The sequence below is a fragment of the Pholis gunnellus genome (genome assembly GCF_910591455.1).
Source record: "Pholis gunnellus genome assembly, chromosome: 13".
NCBI lineage: Eukaryota > Metazoa > Chordata > Actinopteri > Perciformes > Pholidae > Pholis > Pholis gunnellus.
In genome coordinates this window covers 18888891-18913929 of record NC_136540.1, presented here as the reverse complement: position 1 = coordinate 18913929, position 25039 = coordinate 18888891, and the positions used below count along the sequence as shown (strand labels likewise).

The window sequence follows — 25039 nt, the reverse complement described above, 5'->3', positions numbered from 1 at the left end:
CCCACCTCCTCCCAGAATAACAAACTATAACTCTTTGCGGCGGTAGAAATATATCCGGGCTTTCGGAGGCAGAGTGGCTGTCCGAGCGTGGGATATGGATGGGCTGCACTGTGCTGTGCTGCAGCCCTGAGGAGGGCCTTGGCCGTGGTCCATCACTGCCAGGTCCCAGGGACAGTGGCTGAATCGGGGAGCCTCTCTCCTCACCGGGGCGCCATTAGGGCCAGAGACACTCACTCATCCTAAACGGCGCCAACGTTGATCGCGACCGGGCTGGACAGATGTCTCCAGCATATCGGAGCATGGCATCACTTAAGGGATTAGAGACAGGATGGGGAGTTTCGTTTTAGAGACCTCATTCTTCGTTATAGATAAATATTGTATGTGCAGCTTCACTAGCAAAGAACACTGCTCTTTACTGCCATTTCTACTATTTAATATTTGTTCGATGTTTAATTCTAGCACATTTTTATATAGACAGAGTAAAAAAAAAGAAAAAAAGAAGAGGAGCCTGGATTATATTAAGCCCAGAGAATTGTCTGTAAGTCTTTCTCTCAGGCTGCAGGTACAGCCTCCACCTATCAGAGGGTCCAGCATCATAGCCTGTGTGTAAAACCCAGGGCAAAGAAAGTCCACTAATCACTCACTGCTGCTTCTTTAACAGCTCCTCTCGTTTGAATAGCCGCACTAAGATACTGTTTAAAGGGATTTAGTGGATAACTCTTGAGTGTGTGTTTGTGTTATATATATATATATATATATATATATATATATATATATATATATATAAGGTCATCTCTCGTCTGTATTGATTCACAGTTTCAAACTTAATAAGTAACTGTTCAGAAATTCAAACTCCTTCTCTCGTGTGAACTGTGTTACACACACTGCCTCCAGTTGTTTACTTCTCTGAGACTGTTGTTTTCTGTTGCTCAAGTTCAAATTAACACGATTTTTGCAATGCAAGTTTTATTAATCGGAGCTGGTGTTGCAGTGTGTGTGTGTGTGTGTGTGTGTGTGTGTGTGTGTGTGTGTGTGTGTGTGTGTGTGTGTGTGTGAGAAAGCGCCGTGATAGTGAAGTGAGGTTATTTCGCCTGTGCTCGGCATCCCTGCTGTGCCCGGCGGTGCTCAGCCAATTAAGGGCTTTGTTGCCTCATCTCCTCCGAACTACCCATCAGGCCTGTGCCCTGTTCAAATCCTCCACACGGTCTCCTTCCGGAGACTTTGCACCACCAGCCACACCAGCCCTCCTCTCTTGATCTCATGTAGAATGAGCTATGGTGCACCCCGCATGTGTTTGAGATCCGTAGATGCACTATCCTTTGCTTTGACAAACTTCTTTCCGCATGTCACTTTGTTGTCTTCATCTCATTACTCCTGCCTGTTTTCATCTCTCTCTTACTAATGGAGGCTGCATGGTCAGTCTTCGAGGTTATGTCTCTGTCTTCATCACTCTGATCCAAAAATCCTCTGCATATATACTCCCGTACGCTCAGGGACGTAAATAAATATAATATACCAGTCAATGATTCAGCATTGTTGCACTTCCGGTTCCCTCGTCTCGAGGTCAATGTGTTTCTGTGGTTAACACAAGCTTAAAACATTTTAATGTTTTGATCTGTGATATCAAATTTGACAGTTAATACCCCTCTCATGCCTTTTGAAGCTTTTAAGTGTCTTATAAAAGGGGGTTATCAACAAGTGGCTCAATGAGACTACTAAACATCATCACGCCAACTACTCCTTGTGTACTCAGGCTCATGCATGTAGTTCGTATATATAGCCTAACGTTAGCTTTTTGCTTTACACCTTTGACTATAATCATAAAAGGGGTGTGAAGATGATCTTCCCAACATCCCAAGTGGTGCCATTTCTTATATATTTTCCTTGTCCCCATCTCCATCGTGGTTTCTTTTCTTTCTTTTTAGATAAATGCAGTCGTAACCCTTAACAAATTGATATGCTTATTCTACATAAACTATGAAAAGTACAATTCATTTGAAAAAGACAATCAAATGAATAACTTCTTATTTTCTTTGGTATTTTGTCAGATACAGGCATGCAATGATGATTGCTGGGTAATTTGCATGTTGATGTGGTCAACATATTATAATTATATTATCACCGTATTGTAGCTAAGCCCGAAAACTTTCTCTTTGACCTCTCTGCTTTCACAATACAATAGCCTAAGTCACTCATTTGACGGTATAATCCAACACGTTGTTGATCAAATATATACGCCTAGTGTGTGTGTGTGTGTGTGTGTGTGTGTGTGTGTGTGCATGCACTTCATAACTAGTAGCATGCACTGCAGTCCATCGTAACTACCTTATGCCATTGTAAATGCTACATAGTAAAAAGTACCAGAAAGCCCAGAGCATGACCCGCTGGGTTTGTAACAATACTGCGACGTGACAAGGTCAGACAGATACGACTACATGGGGGGAAAAAAAATAATCAGTGTGTGGTGTGTGTTCTTTATCTATTTCTTTAGCCCACATGAAGCCTGCAAGGTCAAAGCTGGTGGATCAGAGGAGGCCATATAAGAGAGAGAGGGGGGGGGGGGGGGGGGGGGGGGGGATTAGGAGGCTGCCGCCATCTGTCTGTATTTACAATACAGTGTGAGTGAGGAACAAGTTGGAAGACATGAATCCCTCAAGCTGAGCTGCAAGAGTGAGAGAGATGATGATATTCTCACTGCTGGGGTGAGACGATTACAAAATGTCAGTACAAAACTACAGTCACAGAAAAAGTTTAGTGTGCGAGCGTCACACTTTTTGTTTTCATTTGATTGCACCCAAAGTGACACGCTAGGTACATTCATTAGCCTGCAGTGTCGCGTGGTAAGGTCAGTCCACCACTTTGCTCTATACTGAGATATCTCAGCAACTATTTAATGGAGGTCAATGAAATTGTCTACAGACATTCATGGTTGATAGAATTTATGATCCTTTGAGCTTCGCCATTATCTGGTCAAACTTTTTTTAATGTTAGATTAGCACATTTTAGCATTAGAGCTACACCGATACATCAATCTGTCAGTTGTATCGGCCAGTATCAGCTTATTGCATTTATGGCGGTATTGTTGATCAATAGGTAACATAGTTTCAGTACAGGAATGCCAAACTAGGTTTGAAATGAAATAAAAAGAAATGAAAAGAAAACAGTGTCTCCAGCAGGTCCACCCACAAAAATGGCCAAGCCCCTGAGAGGGTCCAGAGAATGGGCCCTCCCCAAATATGCTTTACAAATGAGCTAATAGTTAGTTTGGATCAGTACATTTTTCAGATCATGTTGCCAACCGTTAGCAATTTATTTGTTGTAATGGTTGCATACAAATAGGAAAAAAAGACAATGTTTATTTTGTTGTTTTAAATAGTAATGATGAATATTTTGGTGAAAAATAAAATGTAGTTATCATTGCTTATTGTATTTAAAATGAATGTGATTATTACTGTCCCTTTTTACCCTCTTATAGGCAGCCCTGCTCCATTACATAGTTTGTCCAAAAAAGTGCACTTACAAGTCAACTGTGTTCAACTGTAAAATGTCCTGCTCAGGAGGATTCATGCGCACAATGCTTTATATAATAGGAATCAAAGGAATATGTTTAAATGTTGTTTGTTTCTTCTATGGGTCTCTGTTGTTGTTAAAGTTACTTCTAGCTAATATATCATCATCACATCTTTTAAACTGTAAAATATCAATAGCAGAATCGACGGGGCAATAGTCAGCATCCTAACACCAAAACTAATATGGTGAACATTATATCTGTTAAACATTTGCATCTTAACTTTGTCATTGTGAGCATGTCAGCATGCTGCCGTTAGCATTTAGCTCAAAACAGCGCTGTGCTTATGTAAGCCTCACAGAGCTGCTAGCGTGGCTGTAGACTATTTCTAAATTGTTTGGAAATAGAAGTTGCCAGAGTTTGCCTTTGTCCACAGTTACTCCTCTTTACACACACACGCACGCACACACACACACACACACACACACACACACACACACACACACACACACACACACACACACGCCTTCCACATTAATTATACTTGACTCTTGTGTTTTCAGGGTCAACCACCTGCACTATCAGCCTGACGAGTATGACGGGAACCCTGAAGTGGTTGGCTACGCAGACGGAGACTATGACCATGATTACCACAGTGACAACCGGTAAAGCACATGCTGAAACACACAACATACTGTGTTGACCGGCTCCAACCCCTCAAGTGGGGAATTAAATCAGCCACCTATTATCTCCTTCACATGGCCTCTGGGTGTTTACCTAAGATGATATCCATAAACATGAAACTGATCTCAATACATCAACTACAATCATCTTCTTCTCTTGCAACACTCCAGTAGAGCATGCACCTGGACATAAACACTCATCACCACAGGATAAAAACAAAGGTCATTTCCCCGATGTGGTTTCCAGTTTACATTGTATGATAATGTTACATGTTATCGCAGAATGAATCAAGGAAATGAGAAAGTAGACACTTATCAACTTGCATGGCAGCAGATAATTGTAATCAGAAATTCTGAAAATGATTATCCTAACAACCACTTGCAAATTAGTTCTGCCTCTCTCACTCTGGATCCCGCTTCGATCTCTCTCCTCCTCTCTTGTTCTCGCCAAATCAGAGTGAAGAGGAAATCGAGCAGCTCTCCATCCCCTCGTCCGAAGAAAAGGAAGAAGAAGAAATCTGGCCGCCGAAGGAGTCGGTGAGTGGGAACGGCTTCCACTGATGAAGTGGCTCGATTTATCTGCTTTTTCTTTTTTTCCCTGCCTCCTTGACAGAATAATTGCACTGTGGTTACAATAAGTGGAATTCCAATTATTTTGGTGTGAATATTGCCAAAGAGCCATCAGATACTGAAATTGTGGAGGAGGGGGGGAGTCATTAGCAAAGCATAGTCGCATCTTCCATTTTCTTTAGAAAAGGTCAGAAAGGAAACAGAGAGAGAGAGAGACTGAGAGAGAAGGAAATGCTACATTGATGCAAAAGAGAAGCAAGAATAAGAAGAGAGAGGCAGATGGATGAATGGAGCGGAGGACAAACAGTGAAAAAACAGCTGAGCTACTATAGGATGTCACCTTTACTAACAGTCTCCCCCCCTCCCCCTCTGACGTGTGATGTATCGTAACAATGATGAGCGATGAAGTCAGCAGCGATCTGAGCCTCATTTTGCATTTTTGTCATTGCGTGCAAATTCTCCCCTCTCTCCACCAAAAGGTTTGGCAGCTCCTCACCCACTCACAGAGACAAGAAGAAAAAGAGTGGGAAGAAACACAAGCGAGACAGGTGAGTGTGTACAGGCTGCGTGTGAGTGTCATCACTGACATGTCATCACAAGAAAGAAACTGTGACTTTTTAAGGGTTTATCAACTGTTGCCTTCCAGTGATGGCTGTGAAAAAAAGACAAGAAGAAAAGGGAAGGGAAGGAGGAAACACTAAAAATAGGAAGAAAGAGAAAAGGAGAAAAGACTAAAATAAATATATAAAATGGAAAGAATGTAGCAAAGGAAGAATGAAAAGAAGAAAAGGCAAAGGAAAGAGAAAGGGAAGGAGGAAAGACTAAAAGATAGGAAAAAAGGATGTGGATAAAGAAAGGAGGAAAGACATGAATAAAAAGGAAGGGAACATGGCAAGAAAAAAAGTCAAGAAGAAAAGGATAAAGGAAATGAAAAAATACGGGAAAAAGGAAAAGAGGAAAGACTAAAAGATAGGAAGAAAATGGAAGTGAATAAGGAAAGTAGGAAAGACGAAGAAGATAAAGGAAGGGGAAGAAAGACACGATTCAAGCGAGAGAAAGGCTGAAAGGAGCAGAGACTAAAAGAAAAGGGAGGGAAGAAGAAAGTGAGAGTGACAGGAAACAAACGAAGAAGAGAGTAAAGAGCCAGAGCTCATCAACTGACACTTGTGAGACGCCTCGGGACATCATAACGACAATGAGCAATCGTAGAGTGCCCCCCACTTTGGGGAGGGGGAGCGGGGCTAAACGCGTTGCTCTAATAACCCGGCCTGTACGGGGGAGGGGGGGGCACAAAACACAAGAAAAATTAGCCTCTCAGCAAATTGCTGAGCATCGCTGCACTGCCCTGCTCTTGTTTCCCACCTCTCATCCATCCACACACATCCGGGCACCACCCGTCCTCTCTCCTCCCCCATTCCCCCTCACACCAAAGCAGCTCTGCATTGCAGGTACTGCTACATGAATAATGTATAGATGCTGAGGAGAGGGGGGGGGGGGGGGGACAGGATGGAGGGTTCCTCCCCCAGAGAGTAGCCTCCCGCCACTCGCTGGTCTCCTTTTATAAGGTTTCACATTATAGAGGAGCTAAACATTCCTATATACCGCTGCCTGTTTGTAAAACACAACTCACTTTGAAATAATAAGGCTTTTGTCTATTTTGATGCACTTCATACACCTCACATATACCAAACTGCTACGTCCTGGTGTGGTGTGACCAGAGTGTGTGTGAGAGAAGAAGAAGAGTAACAAGCTCTCCAGAATAACGCTCATACGCAGCAGTCCCCAGCGGGGAGGCTGCTACCGGGGGCCACGCAGCTCTGAGTCACATATACATACTGTGACAGCTTTAATACTCCCCTTACAGTGAATCAACACACTTTGAGCCGCCACTGCCTCCCACTCCACTGCATGCTTGTAGGTGTGCATAACAGAGGGGGGGGGGGGGGCGTAGTGCTCTTCAGGAAAATAGCAGCGACTCTCACAGACCGCTCTGACTAATCACCATGGAAACTGCAACAAGGGTGAAAGTGATATGGAGGAGATGTGTCAGTTGAGCGCTGAGGAATGTCCGATCTCCCAATCGTTACTGTCCGCTCTGATACGGGGTCAGAGGGAAACTAAACCTCGGTGTATTGTTCCTGCTGTATCACAGGGAGCAGCATCTTCTACGACCGGCAATAAATAGAAACCAAGCGTGACATCCACCACCTGTAGAATACCAGCTGGGAGAGCCTGATGTTAGAGCACACTGTGCACACCTCTGCATATATGGACGTATGCGCTGGATTCAGAGGGCTGGAATACCTGCTGAAATATTCCGTTACTTTATCAAATACACAATCCTCCTGCCGTTCAAGGCAACCCGAACATGTTCCTGCGTCCGTGTCAGTTTGTAATATCTACGTCGGTGCACATTTGTCATCGAATGTGAGCTGCACTCTCTAAAAGAGTCTCGACTGCTTGGGAAGCTTTCACACCTTTAGAGACTTAACGTAGTTTCAATATTCTTTGGAGGGTTTTTTTTTTTTTAAATGTATATATATAAAAAAAAAAGTAAATATAAATGTGACACACAGCACAGAATAGATTTTGGCTTCAACCTCCAGCAATTTCCAAAATACCGCCTCCGATGTCCTAGAATTTATTTCAAGAAGCGAGTTTAGTAATTCCCAGAACCACGTCAAATCTGGAACATGGACGCGTGGATTTAAAAATACCTTTTTCTTTTTTGTCTGGGAAGGTTAACCAGATTACTCCGTACACCTGCTTGTTGGAACAGGCCCCCGCTGCACAGTTGTATCATGCTGAATATTTATTTTTCAGTTAATCAATATGATGATTGTGGGATTTTCTTTTTCTTATCTTTTATAGGTCCGCTTCTGGCTCCAGGAAAAAGAGGAGACACAGGTGTGTATGGAACAAGACGTAAAAAACACAATACATTATAACATACATAATATGTGTAAGGTGTGTGTTATTGTCATTTCTGCCTACTGATTGTTCAAAAGACAATGCAATCCATATGGGTGAGTGGTACACTGAGTTTCCTTTTTTTTTTTTACAAAGGGTGTGAATGCGTGTCTCCCATGCTTCAAAGTGCACGGCCTCATTATCTCACGTATCACATTTGTTTTTAGATCGGGCAGCCCAAAGAACAAACACAAAGACAAGAACAAACAGAAAAAGAGGTGAGACGCACATAGAATCACTCTAATGCCATTCACATGTTAATGTGGAGCTGAAAGACCTACATGTCTGCTTGTTTGTCAGTACGACAAAGTTTCACATTGGTTATCAGTAACAGCTGATGTGCATACACACTGTTCAATGTGTAAGAATAAGCACAGTTTGTCCTCTGCACACAGTGAACCACACAGTGAACCACACAGTCTCTGTCCCAACAGCGGGTCCAATTGTAATCACGTTCGGCCTCTCATAAATTTAGATTGGTATTTTACACCCATTATCTCCAGCTTGGACTCGCAGAGAATGCAAATGGCCATGCTGTGAAGCACGGGGCGCATCTCCCAAGCGTCACGAGTTCAACACGATTCCCGTGCCACACGTTGCGCACCCCGCCTTGATTAGAATATATATGGAAAAGGGTTCGGCAGCACATGAACTGTTTTACATATAACGAGATTGACTACTGAGCTCGCTGTGGCACGTGTGTGTGTCCCCGTGATGTCTGCGCACATACACATGGCTTTATGTATGTACATGTATGCGTGTGTGTGTGTGTGTGTGTGTGTGTGTGTGTGTGTGTGTGTGTGGTGCACGTGTGCGTCCATTGGTCGTCATCCATCAGGTCCCCCGGTGAGACCCCCAGTAGGAGTTCACAGCGTCAAGGCAGCTGCTGTAGCTCCCGTAGCGCCTCCCTGTCCTCCACACGGAGCACCTCCAAATCTCCCGCCAGGTAGACTCCTCGACACACGCACACACTCGCATTAACACCTCGGCTTTGTCTCGTCACACACTGGTATTGCTCCTCTGCTCGTCGAGCTGTTGCCCTGGTGACTCTCTCTCTCTCTCTCTCTCTCTCTTTCTGTCTCTCTCTCTGTCTCTTTTACTCCCGGCCCTGTGGAGACATATTAGGATGCCAGTGGGCCTCTTATAATAAGCCCCATTAAATAGCTGTGGTATCACTCTGTACTGGTAGCACCGTTTGTCATTTTATGGGGCATGGAGCGTCTTATTTTTCCATATAGTATAGTTAGTGAAATGTATGGGTTTAGTTGTAGTGTTATTTTTATGATTGCAGCTGACAGCCTATCTTATTATTTTTGTTTTTAGTTTTTTTGCTGTGACATGTTAAACAGCATTGGGCATTTTTTCCAATTATTTTTCGAGCAAATAAGAGTGCAATGGGGCAGTTAATTAGATTTCTACTCCGAATACAAGTTATTCTTTCTCTAAACAAGACAATGACAGGGCAGAATATTTAGTTTATGAAGTATTATGTCACATTCAACCAACGTTATCAAAGTTTGAAGAATTTCCCTTAAAAGATAACACTGGTATTTTTCATTTTATTAGCCTTTGCTTTTGAGTCGAAGTGACTAATGGGGCCAACAATTTTTGAAATTGGTCCAGTATTGAGAGAGAACGCTGCAGGATAACAAGCTGTAATGAAGTCGCTCGGGGCAACTCCTCACCGTTGTTTTTGCCACTGACAGCCTCAGATTGTTATTAAAGTTATTATGGAAAGTATCTACAGAGAAATAAAACCTTTTTATTTACCTTTTGCTTCATACTTTCTGTTTGTTATTGGGTGTCTCGCTGTGGCTCGTTCTGAAGCGTCTAGCATCACATCCACACTGCTGCAATCAGCTAAATAATAAGATTGAAAATCTTTTTTATTCATCTGCAGCGTTTTCCCTCAATATTGGACCAATTGTCCCCACAAAATACCAGACATTCATCAGGCCACTTACGGCCACTTACGGCAAAGAGAAAGATCCCAAAGGATCAGATTAATCACATGTATGCTCAGAGGAATAGCCAATCAGAGACGAGGAGTTACCCTGCATCTGCTCCATTATACATTCCTTGAAGAACAATCTGTTGATTGATTTGTGTGAAATATTTAAAGGCTTTTCTCAAGTGGGGTTGTATGAGGTGCTCATCCATAGTCGGTGTATTACCTAGAGCAGATTGCGGTCGGTATGAAGCAGTGTACTGCTGTGGACGGGGGCAGCAGCTAAATGTGTTTAGTGCACCTAAAACAAAATCCATATCAGCTGTATTTGGAATATTTTCACAGCTTTACCTTCTACCTCAGACAGCCCTTGATGACGAGGAACTGAAGCCGTTCTATCCATCTCTGCTCTCTTCAGAGCCACCAGACTCCTTTGACAGAAACAGTTGTTTTACCTCACTGAGCGCAGGAGTTGCTGGTCTTCCACTGCCTCGATCTGTGATTGTGTGACTTTGGTGTTTTAACCGATAGCATAGATAACGGCTTCAGTTCACCATCGGAGAGGGCCGTCTGCCTAGAGAACATTTTGCTGCTGCCCCCGTCCCCAACATATCATCATACAACAATCTGTTATTTTATTTAATAATATAAAGATGAATAAATAGGAAATTGGTTGAAATGAACACAAAGAGAAAACTAACCTGGAGCAGGAAATAAATTCTGCTGCTGACAGTCGAGCGACATCAGAGGAATCAGAGAGAGACAGAGAGTCGTACCACATCGACAAGTGCAGACACTGAAGATAAACAGAAATCAATGCAGCTTTATTCTTGTTCTTTGCACCTCTCATAAATCCCCCTCAAAATGTTGAGTACCATTCTATCAAATAGAAACAGTAAACTACCTCATTCTGTAGAACTGTACATATTGACTCAGCTGCCATCTTCATCACTCCCAGTGATATTTGGTACGATCGCTCCAAAACATGTTTCAGACGGCTTGTGCTAGACAAACCAAACTGGATAATTATCACTTCTTCTCAAGTTTGCTTCGAGTGGGAGTTAAAGTGAAGGACTTCAATATGGACCCGATCGAGTTCAACAGAAGTCCCAGTGTATGAACATTCCTTTGGCTGTGCTTTACCCAGCGTGTCGCTGTGTGGCTCTGCTCTTCCAGACTGAACTCAAAGCACAAGACGGATGGACAAAAGGCGTCGGGCGCCTCGCCGTCCCCGGGCACCAACGCTCCGGCCGCCTGGCACAACGGGGACCACACCCAGCGGAGCCGCAACGGCAAGGCCGGCAGACTCAACCACGGCGAGGGCGAGAAAGGGCACGATGTATGTAATCTCCTCTATTTTGCTCCCACACCCCCGCCCCCCTCCCCCCCCCCCCCCCCCCCCCCCTCACCCACGCCAACGATATACAGTATCTGCCACAGTCTCTACAAATGAGTTTGATCTTGCTCCCTTTTGTGTTGGTTGACATGAATTCTCACCTTGTTTTGATATTGAAAGATTTTCTTTCATTCTGTTATCAGTTATTCCTAGCTTGTAGGCCAGTTTATATTATTACTATTATTCTTTTTGACGTGTAAAAGACGCTCCTGTCCTGTGTAAAACAACTTGCCGCTCCTGCTGCTTTGTTTCTGGTTCTCTTTGACTCCTCTGCCATCTTGCTTTTCCTTTCGTTTTTTTTCTCGTTGTTTGCCGGTATCAGAGGGAGGGAGCAAAGACAAGAGAGGTTCTAGTGTTTCTCTTCGGCCCAACAATCGCACCTCGGATGGAAACCGCACACGTTTCCAAATGAATGAGCAAAAAGATGTGTTGTTTCTGCAGAGTGGGTGCCTGCTAAGGCATGATAGAAATAAAAAAGAAAGTTGAGCCAGGGACAGGTATGACATTCAGACATTTGCTCCCCCACAAAGGTCCATGCCCGTGAAGAACTATCACAGAAAAATGTGTCTATTGGGAATGATAACCTCCAAGTTTTACTGCAGATAAAGTCGTAATTAGCCAATGTTGCAAGAGTCACAATTACACGTCTGAGGGCGCTTCAAAGTGACAACAATCTGCGATTTCTCCTGGAACTGACAAATCCAATTATTTATGGGAGTCTTGATCTGAGCATGCAAAAATGAATTGTTGCAAGGTACAGCTGGGCCGTATGGAAGATTTAAAATGCCTCAATAAAAGCAAATCAAATCAAACGGGACAATTATATAGCTTTTAGTCTTATAACGCAATTAATGGATATTAAAGTCACAGTTAAAGGGAAATCAGAGCATCTTTAGTTTCGGTAATGTGACATATTTCCACAGGAAACAGAATATTAGAATAGTTAAAAGAAGGATTTGAAACAAATTGGTGACTGTGGCTAAGTGGAGAGCAGGTCCATCCTTCAATCAGAGGATCGGTGGTTCGATAGTCGCATGTGGATGTATCCTTGAGCAAGACACTTAACCCCAAATAATTGCTCCCGTAGCTGTGCCTACGGTTTAGAAATGTGATAGGATCTGAATTGTAAGTCGCTTTGGATAAAAGCGTCTGCTAAATTACTGTAATGTAAATTCTACAAGGAAAAGTTTAAGGGTTAATTTAGTCAAGTATTTCCTCAACATTTGTTGAAAACACAGTTTTCGCCTGCTGAAATCCAAACACAAACCTCCTCTTTAGATGTTGCACTGCTAGCTACCTACAAGTTAACAGTCTTGTGCGGTTACATGTGATGGGCGAGTTAGCTATTTTTTCCAAAATCACATTTGATTTAATATATTTATGTAACCGCCGAGTTCAAGATGACTCATCGAAAATACTTGAATATTTTACCTGATTCTAATATTAAAATTGTATTTCCCATTTTGCTGTGTCGTTAAGATCTAATCACAACACAGCAGTCCAGCAGAGAGCAGCAGAGACCTGCCAGCACTAAAGGAAACGTTTAGTGTCGTCATGAGGGAGCCGCCTTCTTTTTTCAAGTGAAAATGCATCACATCCATCAGAAACACAGTCAGAATGTGACTCAATGTAGAATCAATAGCACAAGCTGAATCATTTTCCTTTTAACACATAGTTTTAATTTGATTATGACACAGTTAATGTGTGTTGTATTTCACTGTATTTCTTTGTTCAATCTGTTTTTTTTTTATGTAGGCATTTTAAATCTCCCACAGAAACTATGTTGTGTTAATGAATTAAAATTACGACACAGGGTGGACCCTCTGAGTAATAACATTTTAAAATAAACCTCCACATATTGTCCACAATAGGCTCCTGAAGTGTTATACATCATATTTATTGCCCTCTACATGTTTAATATGGAACTGCTCCTTGTTTGTTTTGGCTCTTTTGAAAATAAGCCTCTCTGTTTGTCTCTGATTACCTAGAAGACACTGAGTTTTAAATCCATTCCTGCTATATTATGGAAACAACCTTTGCTATTCCATACGGTAAATGGATCACCGGAGCTACAGCAGGATGGCGGCCGATTATGTTGAGAGCGAAACAACAGACACTTAGACTGCAGGGATCGCTTGTAAAACCATCTCTCTCTGTTGAATACGCATCCAAATGGGCTGCAAACACTCCCGACCAAAGGGATGTCTTCTATTTGCTCCTCCAGCTTGCATGTGTCTATGAGGTCTTATCTGGTCTCTCTCTCTCTCTCTCTCTCTCTCTCTCTCTCTCTCTCTCTCTCTCTCTCTCTCTCTCTCTCTCTCTCTCTCTCTCTGCTTATTTCATTCATTACTGTTTCTTTTTTTTCCTTATCAAAAGTATTAAGTGGTATTTACCCATGAATAAATGCCCAAATCTTTCTGTCTCGTTTATATAAAAAGCACTCAAATGCTTTGGAACCGGACCAAGTAGGTTAACTGGGTATGTGTAATAGTTTCTTCTTGTCAATACAGTTGTCTTTCTTCTCAAGCACATGCTCTGCTCAGTGATAGATCCTCTTCTCCTCCAGGCGTCCCAACAGCTCCTGCCAACCCACCAGGCGTTAAACACACGCTCCTCTCTACTGTTTTACTCTGCCATGTCCACGTGCATGTTGCCCCTATAGGTGGCAGTGTCTCCTCTGTCCCTGGCGTTTGTTTCTACTCCATCTGCTCAGGCCAGTGGAGAATGGCAAGGGAGGTCTTCTCTGATCACGTCCGTTAGAGCCATTCAGTTGGGATGTGGCGAGAGGGGAGCATTTAATTGGCTCGCCCGTTTCATAAGCAGCATCTTTGTAGCATAAGGCGATGTTGCCATTCTTGTTAATCTCCACCAAAAGCTAAAATACTCCTTTCATGATAATCCCCAAACCGAAATCTCCGCTCGGGGATGGTCATGTGTGACAGATCCTGGATCCCACTGAAGTTTGACTTTACTGCAGCAGTTGTGTGGTTTAGCAAATGTTCTGTACAGCAGCTCTGGTTGTGTTTATATATATCTATATATATATCATCTCAGTTTGTGTTCCTGTAGTCGTCCTCTAGCCCCGTTTTGGAACGGTCTCATCCGCGACGTGGGGGACACTCCCGGACGCTTCCCGTAGAAAAGCCTGTGCACTGCTCTTTATCAGAGGTGGAGAAGTTAAGCAGACATGCGTTTGCTAAAAAAACGAGTTAGTCCTTCTCCTTGAAGCCTTCGCTCTGGAAAAACTGAAAATATTTTCATGAAAGCACAAATCTCAGCTTCGTGCAGCGTGTACGAGTTTGCTTTTAAGGGTGAAATGGGCTCCTTGCTGCTCCATTTGACCAATGGGGGCAAAACAAAAAAAATCTAATTCCCACCAATCGTAGATTACAGGAGACTCGACAGACCTCTAGGACCTGAGAGGTTCACACGACTGAAGGAGACAGACGAAAACCTCAGTAGACTGGTTTTCAGTAGACCTGGTTGCTAACTAGCTCTGCAGGGTTATCAGTGAAGAAGCACTGAACACAACTGTAAAACTCTCTCTATTATTATTATTAGAGAAATAAGCTATGAGACTCCAATGTATGACATATCTATTATTAATATTCATGCAAACACAACCTCGAGTTAATCTATGAGGGTTATAGATGGTGCTCGTCATCCCCAGATTCACTCTCGTTTTGGATTCATTATTGTGAGGGACTGTTTTTGTATGAGCCTCTACATTGTTTCTACTCATTGTGCCTTTAATATGACTTCAAGCAGCACAATGTCTGCCTTGAAGAGATTTTAGTTATTCAACAAAAAACAGCATTTATAATACCCGGTTCCTACAAAGATGTATCCATCTTTTGTACCATTTTCTTTATTTTAAATAAAAACTCACAAAACAACGTTGTCAAACCCACGGTCAGTACTCGTACAGAGCAGTAAACATGCTAGCAGATGCTAGCTCCTGTCATGTGACCCTCACCTTGCGGGTCATGGTGGTCTGTTGGGAGCCTCCCGGGTGTTTACTGCTCTCTGGTCCATCACGGCTGCGTTGCAACAGAATTATTCACAGAAGACGCAGCACTGACACACTGACCAGGACAAGCTGCACAAAGACGAGATTGATCTTTCATCTGAAGTGCTTTCCGATATATCTTTTGAGGCCCATGCGGCTGGTTTGGTAAATGCATGTGCTGAACCTCCCTAAGTCTGATAAAGAGCAGCGCACAGACGGGAAGCATCCAGGACTCTCTCCTGCACAGTGAATGAGCCAGTCCCAAACTGGGCCAGTCGTCCTCTTGCTCATTATTAATGGATGTCTTCAAACACTTCAAACACACGTACATGGACTCTTGAAAAATAACTAGGACAACTCACACACATGTATTAACATGAATGTTATTTTAAAGGGACCCAAGCCATTTTGAGCGTAAGCTCCCCCCCCCCCCCGTTGACGTTAACAGTTTAAACAGCAGATTTGACAAAGCTCCTTGGGCTCTCTCTCGCTCTCCGTACCTGTGTTTACAGTGATGAATAAGTCAAAAAGATTGCCTGGAAGAAAGCTGTCCTAAAGTACAGAGTAGAGAAGTGGTGCTATACTGAAGAAGACCAGGGCCAAAATGTGACTGGGGTCCCTTTCAAATGTGCTAACTCTCTAGTTGTCCATCTTAGCAGTGACCGCCCCTCCAACACTCTTCTGCCCTTCCTCCTCTTCCTCTCATACCTGTTCATCTGTGTCATGTGTGACTCACGTCTCACCTCTTGTTGTCCCGGCCTTTTTCTTCCCACGTATCTCACATCTGCCAGCTCTGCATGTCCTCCCCCCTCCCTCCCCTCCTCCCCCCTCCCTCCCTTTCTCCTATAGCTATACTCTACTCGACATGGATGTCCACTAATATGATAATTAACTCTATCCACTTACCTCTATCACTCCCCCCCCCCCCCTCTCCCCTCCCGTTTTGATACAAATATGGCTGCATTTGTACAAGCGAAAAAGACAAAGCAAATCATGTAGTTTATAGATTTCATCCTTTGTTTTAGTTTGATTTGAATTCCATCTGGATCTTTATTTTTGTTTTGTTTTCTCCCCTCTATTTTCTTTGTACTTTTTGGTTTGTTTATTTCTCTTTAGTCTCTGGACACAGTATGTAGCTTTGATACTAAAAGAGGTCATTGTCTTTTTCCCATTTCGCTGCGGAGAACATTCCTTTCTCCTTTTTTCTTTTTTTCTTTCTTTCCTTTTTTTTGTTGATATTGCATACGTGTCACTGATTGAAATGGAAGGTAGGTAACGCTTTGCCTACGCACGTGATCTTTATGCAGATGAGAATGTGACAAGCACCCTAGCCTGAGTGACGTCAATGTTTCTCTCTCTCTCTCTCTCTCTCTCTCTCTCTCTCTCTCTGTTATTTACCAAATCTCTAACCAAATTGATTTTACTTCATCAATTATGATTGGATTACGTAGAGCTCTGGTTTTTCTCTTTCCTCCTTAACTTCATTCTGAAGTCCAATATCCCGCTCTATCTTCCAGGTCCATTTCTTTCTCCAGTTTTGTTTTCTTTCTGTTTTGGTAGAATGCATTCCTGTTTGTCCAGCATCTCTCTGTCTGTTGGTGAATTAGTACATCCGTCTTATGATTTCCACCATATTGATTTCCACGACTGTTTCTAACAACTTGTCATAAGCACCAGTGGTTGTGTGTCTTCTTATTATACCGCTTAGTTGTCTTCTCTCAAGTGGAGAACGGCTCTTCTTTCTGCAGCGGCCAGTCGGTGCTTTTGTTGTTCCTCAGATCACGAAGCAGTTCAGACTGCACATTGTAATGCATGCGAGAGAGACAGCTGTATTTGGTTTCAAACTAAAACGCCTGTTGGAGATTGACTCTCTTTTTATGACCTGCTTACAATGAGCAGTGTATAACTGTGCATCACAAGTCTCAGCCCCTAACTCCCACTGAAGCACTCGTCCAGTTTGTATTTTTGTTGAATGCTTAAAATAGAGGTTGGGAATATGTTTTAACTCACCCTCTACCAAACACAGATTATAGGATAAGGCTGGCATTACTCATTACATGGGTTTTCTCACTATGAGCAAATCCCTTAAAGAAATCCCATAATCAGCATCGGTTTGTTGCTCAGTCAATACTTTCTGACTTTGCTATAAGTACTATTAGCAATATAAGTTCCCATATGTAGAATTTCAAAAAGGGGTCACAAATATGTAGTTTTATTATTAACCAAGACTAAGAGTCTACAGCTACACAAGTGGCTCAGTAAGGCTAAACAGAGCGGTCCTTAGAGCTAAATGCTAACGTCAGCATGCTAACGTGCAAAATGACAACGCTAACATGCTGATGTTATAATGCTCACCATGTTAGTTTTGCGTGTAAACATGCTAACGTTAGCTAATTCGCAATAACCACAAAGTGGGGAAGTCATTAGTTTTGCAGGTATTTGGTCATTAACCAAAATATTGAACAAAATGAATTTGACCTGATGCTGGCACTAGACCAGAGGATCACCAACGTCAGAGGGTTTCATCCTCCAGGAGACATGAATGTCTGTATTAAAGTACATGGCACATCATCCAATAGTTGTTGAGATATTTCAGTCTAGTCCAAAATTGGACCAGACGACCGACACTTCCATCCATAGAGCTAAGCTAGCTGCTCTAGGTAAGGCTCTATATATTCCTTAAACATCTGGGCACTGTCGTTTTTTAGCAAACATCACTCAAACTGAAGTAAATATTAATATATTAATATTAAAAAAATAAACTATTTTCATCCACGGATTTATACACATTTGGAGTGTATGTTGTTTAAAAATAAACTACAGAACCCATGCTCATGCTAATCAATAAGAGAAATACAGAATATTGCCCGCCTTATCCTTTAAGACAGTGGTCATTTTGAAAACTCCTAGCTTCAAGGTAATTGAGTCCTTTCGTGAGTCTAAAAGTAGCTTTTCACTTTAAAATCCCAAAGGATCAAATCACAGTTTTATTGTTTTATCAGTTAGATGCGATTTTACTGACCTTTCACTGACCAAATGCTTTTCTGGGGTTTCAACATTAGTCACTCACCCAAACAATTCCCTTTGAATGCCATGAAATGTGGTTGAACCCAAGCCAATCTCAGTACAAGGCTCACTGTTGTCATATGTAGCGACAGCTCCCTGGAACTACATTAACAGAAGAGTTGGCTATTGTGTAAACTACAGGTGCCCTGTATCAGGGAGCCTGTGAGCACAAACACAAATGGTACCCAGTAGAAGCTAAGGCAGTTACTGCAGCCTGTAAACGTGTCGGGCAGTAAAATAACACCTGCCCTGCGGTAGATACTACATGGAGAGACAAATGGTGAAGAAAATACCTCAAACTCTCGCCAGCCAGTTGCTCTCTGATGTTTAGGAAGGTGACTGGGCCCAGAGGATTTACTCTCTGTGTGAGGGATTCCCTGCACATTGTGGTTTTCCTCTTTGCTTTTGAGTTCTTTTCCATTGATTTCCATGCATTGTCTCATGAGTCACTGGCAGGGAAGGGTTTTGTGTCTTTTTCTCTTGCATTTTGTGAATCTAATGATGCACTTATGTTGCCCCACTTTTCCCTTTTCTTCATACCTTACCTACTAAAGGAGGGAATACCACTTTATTGGTAAGTGGATGTTAACCAGAAGGGAGTTAAACAAGAGTAACCATTAACAAAAAAAACAAAGAAAATGGGTCGCTGTTCACATCTCAGCAATTGTCTTCAGGAAAAAAAAATCCAGAAAGAGAAAATTGAGTAGCAGACGATTTGTTTTCTGATTCGATTGATTCAATAATTGTGATCTTTATTTTGTTCCTTCCATTTCTGTGATGTTCCGTCAAGTTGTCTTCTCTTTCTGTTTTGTTTAATTTTTTTTAACCATTACTAAAAATAATAATAATAAAAAAAACTGAAGAAGTCCTCTTTTTCTACTCTACAAAATCTGTAGCTCTGTACTTTCTGCCTTTGCTCTTTAACTTATTTGGTTCACAGTTTTGTTTAATTTTTTTCCCCTCTCTTCCTCCTCCTAGTTTTTTTGTTTGTTTTTGCGATTATGATTTCTTCAACTCATTATGGTTTTGCATGCCAAGTATTGCATGCGCTGCACCATAGAGGACTATCTATAAGCCATATGGAGAAAACCTAGACCTTTTTTCTTTTAGATGTTTACCTTCTTTTGGCAAGTACACCGTAGCGCTCAATCACCAACCTGGAAACACTCTAATGCTCTTTTTGTCCTTTTTTTCTTTTTTTGTTTTCTTTCTTCTTTTCTTTTTTTTTTTTTCCTTTGTTGGTCATCATTTCTTTCTACAGAAGCTCCGTCTGCTGACCGCTAGCTCTGCAGGCATCCAGTCCACCCTGCTGAGAGAGCACAGGCTCCACAGCGCCCCCAGCAGGAGCCAAGCGGGACAGATGTGCGCGGCCGGAGAGGCTGGGAGTGTGGATGGGAGCTCCGTCACCCAGCCGACAGGGAGGAGAGGGAGCCAGAGAGGCCAGAATAAGACCTCCCGCTCCCCTGCTCACAGCAGCGACTCGGCCCACTCCCAGCACAACCCCACCCACAGAGGGAAGAACTCTCGTCGTCAGAGAAAGTAAGTTTGTCTCTCGCCGCACGACTTCCCCCATCCTTCCACTTTAGCTGCGCCACTGAGAGACAACAATTTGACATCTGCTGCATTACACTTCCCATCACCCCAGGACAAAAGGTGGCCACTCCTCCAAACGCCACCACCGCTCCAGTCGGGGTCAGGCACACCACCGGAGCCCCTCGGCGTCTCCGGGACGCCACCCACACGCGTCGTCGGGCAGGAAGAAAGAGGAGTCCCGGAGCAAGCCCAACCTCCGGCAGCGCAGCAGCTCCTGGAGCAGCGGGCACTCATCCTCGCGCTCCGCCTCCAGAGACAGGGGCCCCAGCAAGGCCAAGTCCCCACACAACAGACAGAACAACTCCAGGTGAAACCTCCTTTCTCTCACACTGTTCTTTCTACTGTGCTCTGCTGTCGCTGTTCTGATGGCGTCCTGTGTGTCGTGCAGAGAGAAGGACAGCCCCAACCGCTCCGACACCGACAGCCGAGCTCGCCGCCGCTCACGCAGCTACTCGCCCATTCGCAAGAGGAGAAGAGATTCGCCCAGCTTCATGGAGGCTCGCAGGATCACCAGGTAACGCAGCAGTCCAGCATCATAAACCTCGTCCTGATGTGTTGTAAAGATTATTTATCTGCTCATACATTTCTTTCCCCCACAACTCATCTGCTGTGTGGACTTTCTCCCAGCAGAACACAGAGTAACACATCTCCAAAGAGACAGTTTGTTTGTGTTGAATTTTATTTTCAGCTTTCATACGTCTGGAAATAACAGCACTTTAACGTGACACACTTTTTGCCGGAGGTAAGTTACGCTCTGCAGTTAAAACCTTTCCCATCATTTAACTGGAGCGCACTCGTGCTGGAGCAAACGTCGCTCTTTCACAGCTGCAAATGACTACAATGACAAGCAAAAGGAAATAAGACGAGGGGAATTTGTTCCTGCTTTAACTCACAAGTGGAAATTGTAAGAACAACATTCAACCATTTAGTCCTTTATAGAGCAGAAATGAACTGCTGCATGCATAAGCCAATCAGGTGTTTACATAGGGTGTAGGTTTGGTTCGGTTAGGGGGACGAACAGCAAATAGTATGTCCTGTTTTTCTACATTAATATCATGTAGCTGTGATGAAGTTGGTTACTTCCACAGTAATTATACAAAACAAAATATTATAATTTTCTGTAAATCGCTGCAATGTTAATGCAATAAACCTATAATAGTGTTGTCTTTCCTTGAGAGAGGCCTGTCCTTTACCTCCTTGATCAGAGGATTGACGTCAAGTCTGACTTTGGAGAATATTAACTCTACATAAAAACAGATAAAAGGATTCCTTGTTGTTGTTTCTTTACTCTGAAAACATGTGGAGGAAGAACTTTCTTTTCAGCCCTGATCAGCACCTGCAGGATGTAGTGTGTGGTGCTGTTGAACTGTGTTGTGTTTTACCGGCAGGTGTTTCCATCCATTCCAATCAATGCGACTGAATAACAGAAACACCCCTCTGAGGAAATACAGCACCACAAACTACAGCCCGCAACATGACCATGAAGTTGACCCCTCTCTAAAACAGTCTCAACAAACACTGAACAATAGAAGCCTCATGAATGGGTTATTCATTTAGGACTCATTAGGTACTTTTAACTTGCTGGACCTAATAAACTGGTGGCTGATTGCACGTCACAAAACGGATACAGAAAGTATGATGACGAAGGCCAAGACAAATCTGTATTGATTTATTCAGCTTTCTTGATCTACTGATTTGTTTGTGTGGTTTTCACGTCGCCTCTCTCCCCTCTCACAGAAGCGTTGATAGACATGGGTCAAATGTGTGTACCTTGTCATCTCTCACTCCAGTCCTTAAGGTCCTGCCTGACAAGACGGACGGGATGCTGGTGAACTGAGCCGCCGCAGGCTAGTTACCCCGGTAACAGTTGCCGCGCAGCAGGATCCGAGGAGTCCGACTCCTGAAGCTGAACAGCAAACCATCAGAGCTCCCCCTGAGTAAACCTGGCCTCCTCCTGTTTTTTCTTTTCTTCTTCTGTCCTCTTTCTGCTGCTGCTGCTTCATTCAAATTGACACAAAGAAACTCACACCAGCTCGAAAGCTACACCCCTCTGCGGTTCTGCACTAATGTTGTAACACGGGGAGATTAAAATGCTATCAAGGTTTATTTTAGAGGATATCTCGATCGCGCAGGCTGTGGATTCCCAAGGCAGATACAGAAGACAAAAAGCTTCGGCTGCGTTATCTGCACGCCGCTGAAATGACAAGGTGAAACACACCTTGTAGCAGCGGGGATACCTTGATAGCGTTTATCTCTCCCCGCACTGTTGACTCCACGATTTCTCTGGGTGTTGGCCTCCACTGAGAAGACGAGGTTCTTTAGGAAACTAACAGCTAATTACCTTACAGGAAGCACTTCCTGGGTGGCTATTAACAAAGCAATTTATGCTTAAGCTTAAACTAATGACATGCATTTCTCTGCAAAGTGTGTGTGTGTGATTAAACAGCTTGGACTATTTGTTTTTAACCCGTGTAGCTGCTCTCTTTCAGATCCTGCTCTGATCATAAATCCACCACTTCTGTAGCCTGTAACACTGATCGGCTCTCAACCAACTAAATCGTGTCTTAACACATCATGTGTTTAACATCAGTGCCAGACAAAGGCCATGACCTTGACAACCTGGTCTGGCGTCTGGTCTAACGCTCCATCCTCCCCCTCTCTCCTCTCCCCAGTGCTCGGAAGCGGCCGATCCCGTACTACCGGCCCAGCCCTTCGTCGTCCAGCTACGACAGCAGCCCGTCGCGGTCCAGCCGCAGCCGCAGCTACAGCAGCTACAGCCGCAGCCGAAGCCACAGCCGGAGCCACAGCAGAAGCCGGAGCCGGAGCTGGAGCCGCAGCCAGAGCCGGAGCTGGAGCCGCAGCAAGAGTCGCTCCCGCAGCCACCACAGCTACTACAGCCGCAGCAGCTACGACAGCCCCGGCTTCTGAGCGCCACACACAAACAGGAGTCCCATTACATGTTACTGTGCTCTGGTTCAGTCGTGATCTTTACCAAGCCCTCCTCGGAGCCGTATACTGTACAGTCCGGGGGCCCCGAACTCCTCGACCCGAGACCATTATCTCTCTCCACACACAGAGCCCGGATCAAACAGGAGAAATAGCACATCACTATGAAATTGGCCGTCACTGTTCATGTCTTCACGTAAACAAGGTATTAAATGGAAATGGTTCACCACGCGTCGAAAAATTCATTTTGGTAGAGCCCAAAGAACAAATCTCGCTGTATGTTAGCACTTTCTTTCTCTTCTTCCACAACGCAACCAAAAATGAATCCATTAAAAAAACGATATACTATATAAATACATATATATATATATACCCTAACAATAGGAGCTGAGTAGAAGACAAAAAGAGGACACGTTGACGGCTTGCTGTACATTTCAGTTTGTTTTCCCCTCATGTACTCATCTCCCCAAAGACTTCCATTCCATCGAAGCCCAGAGATCAACAGAAGTTCGAACAAAGGAGAGGTCGGCTGCTGAAATAGGGAGAAGAAAAAAAAGAACTTTTTTTTTAATGATACAAATTGTATTGTATAGGTTTGTCTGTATAGATGTAAAGTCTCTTAAGTTCCGGCTTTGTAAACTATGCACTGTATATTCCATCTCGTTGGAGGAGGTTTGTTTAGCATGATGCATCAGGACAGACTTGCTGCTGGAAGGAGAGTACCTGGCCCAAATGAAAGGTGCCAGGGTGCATCCGTGCTCCCCGCTGGCCTATACAGTAAGTCAGCCACCTGCATACACAGGGGGATGGGACGGGGTAGGGAGGGAGGGAGGGAGGGAGGGAGGGGGGCGGGGACTATTTATTATGTAATTTTACTCTTCCCTGTTTAAATTATCATGTTGATTCTGCTAACCTTGACTTTATGTGAGAGCGTGTGTGTGTGTGTGAGTGCGAGTGCGTGCGCAGGTGTGCAGGTGTGCGTGTACCTCTTCTGCAATGACCAGTGAGGAAGTGATTGACATGTACACCACTGTAGCCGGCACCTATACGGCTGCTGTGTGGTACTGTACAGGAAAAACTGTCTGCAAAAAGTCTCCATGCACACATTTGTGTAGACCACAGCTATTTATGATTCTACTGTATTTATTTGGTTATTTATTTGCTTATTTATGATCTAATTTATTACCATTTATTTATCAATGTTTTGCCATGAGCAGTAAAGCAGTTGGATCATGCTTTTAAGGATGAGATTGTGATGCAATTGTATTCCCATTTTGAAAAATGTACCGTATGTGTCCATGTTTCACACAAAACATGGTCCGTCATTGTGTCGAGGGCTCGCTGTCGCTCTCGGATTAGTGAGCAGGGTGAACATGCACTGCTGTGTGTTTTTAAAAAATGCTCTGATTGTAGCCAGTGGAACGGAGTCTTCGCCCACAGTTACTCCCACGACCGCCATTATGGCTCCCCCGGCCCATTGTAGTGGATACATTTTCTCGCACGCCACAGTGGCTCTGCCGGTATATACAGAACCAAACAACGTCTCCCTGTGTGGAGCTGAGAGTCCATTATTGTACCCTACTGTATGTCTCCAGCCACCACATATTCTAATCCCTCGTATAATGGGCCGCAACATGTTTCCCATCCCCTGGTTACCAGCTTCAGGAGGAAAATATATGTGATGTAACCTGGCATAGCAGAGACACCAGCAGGCTCTGTAATGCCTCCTCTGTCTACAGCTTCAGTAGTGCGGTAAACTAACTGGCGATACAATCAGGGATCACCCTTAAGTCTTCCTTTCCATACGTCTGGCCTCATGTCACTCACACAGTGTTGCATTCCCAGTGGAACCAGACCTAACCCAACTATGATACTCTGCAAACCTCTTAATTTATTCCAAGTATAGCATTGCCCCTTTGGTTCTACAAGTCATTTCTTTGTAATGTACAAGTTATTATACCTGACAATAAACAGAAACAAATGGGGAAGTAATTATGCTCTTGTGTTGTTCTTTTTCCTCTTAACTTCAGGCACAGTGATACGATGTTGAGCAGGCCTTGTGCGTATATTTCCCTACAGATTATGCTGGTGAGAACCTTCTGGTCCTTGATACTTTGATACTTTGTCCTTGATGTACGACAACTTAAAATATCTGCATGGGCTAGAATGTTCTCCGGCTCTAACGAACTATTCCATCTCCACTAAATTCAGTACTGAGAGAGGGCGTGGTCTATTCTGGGGACTGTGCACATATCAACATAGTGATACAGATGACATCTGCACAGTATATCACAGCAGAAGAATGTGGTGTTGACATCACATACTTCTGCTATGATATAGGCCATTGTTG

General features: G+C 43.5%; 1 protein-coding gene across 1 annotated transcript in view; it reads left to right on the top strand.

Moving 5' to 3' along the window:
* Positions 1 to 22671, top strand: part of srrm3 (serine/arginine repetitive matrix 3) — a gene marked incomplete at both ends in the record, with an annotated part of 35241 nt that extends 12570 nt beyond the window's left edge. Inside the window, 11 exons of the mRNA XM_079172324.1 lie at positions 4072 to 4173; positions 4648 to 4728; positions 5241 to 5309; positions 7633 to 7668; positions 7899 to 7949; positions 8570 to 8677; positions 10856 to 11018; positions 19412 to 19689; positions 19796 to 20050; positions 20132 to 20257; positions 22416 to 22671. Of these exons, the coding sequence (XP_079028450.1) occupies positions 4072 to 4173; positions 4648 to 4728; positions 5241 to 5309; positions 7633 to 7668; positions 7899 to 7949; positions 8570 to 8677; positions 10856 to 11018; positions 19412 to 19689; positions 19796 to 20050; positions 20132 to 20257; positions 22416 to 22671 (1525 nt within the window). The remainder of the gene's footprint in view (positions 1 to 4071; positions 4174 to 4647; positions 4729 to 5240; positions 5310 to 7632; positions 7669 to 7898; positions 7950 to 8569; positions 8678 to 10855; positions 11019 to 19411; positions 19690 to 19795; positions 20051 to 20131; positions 20258 to 22415) is intronic.
* Between the last annotated feature and the right edge of the window lie 2368 nt (positions 22672 to 25039).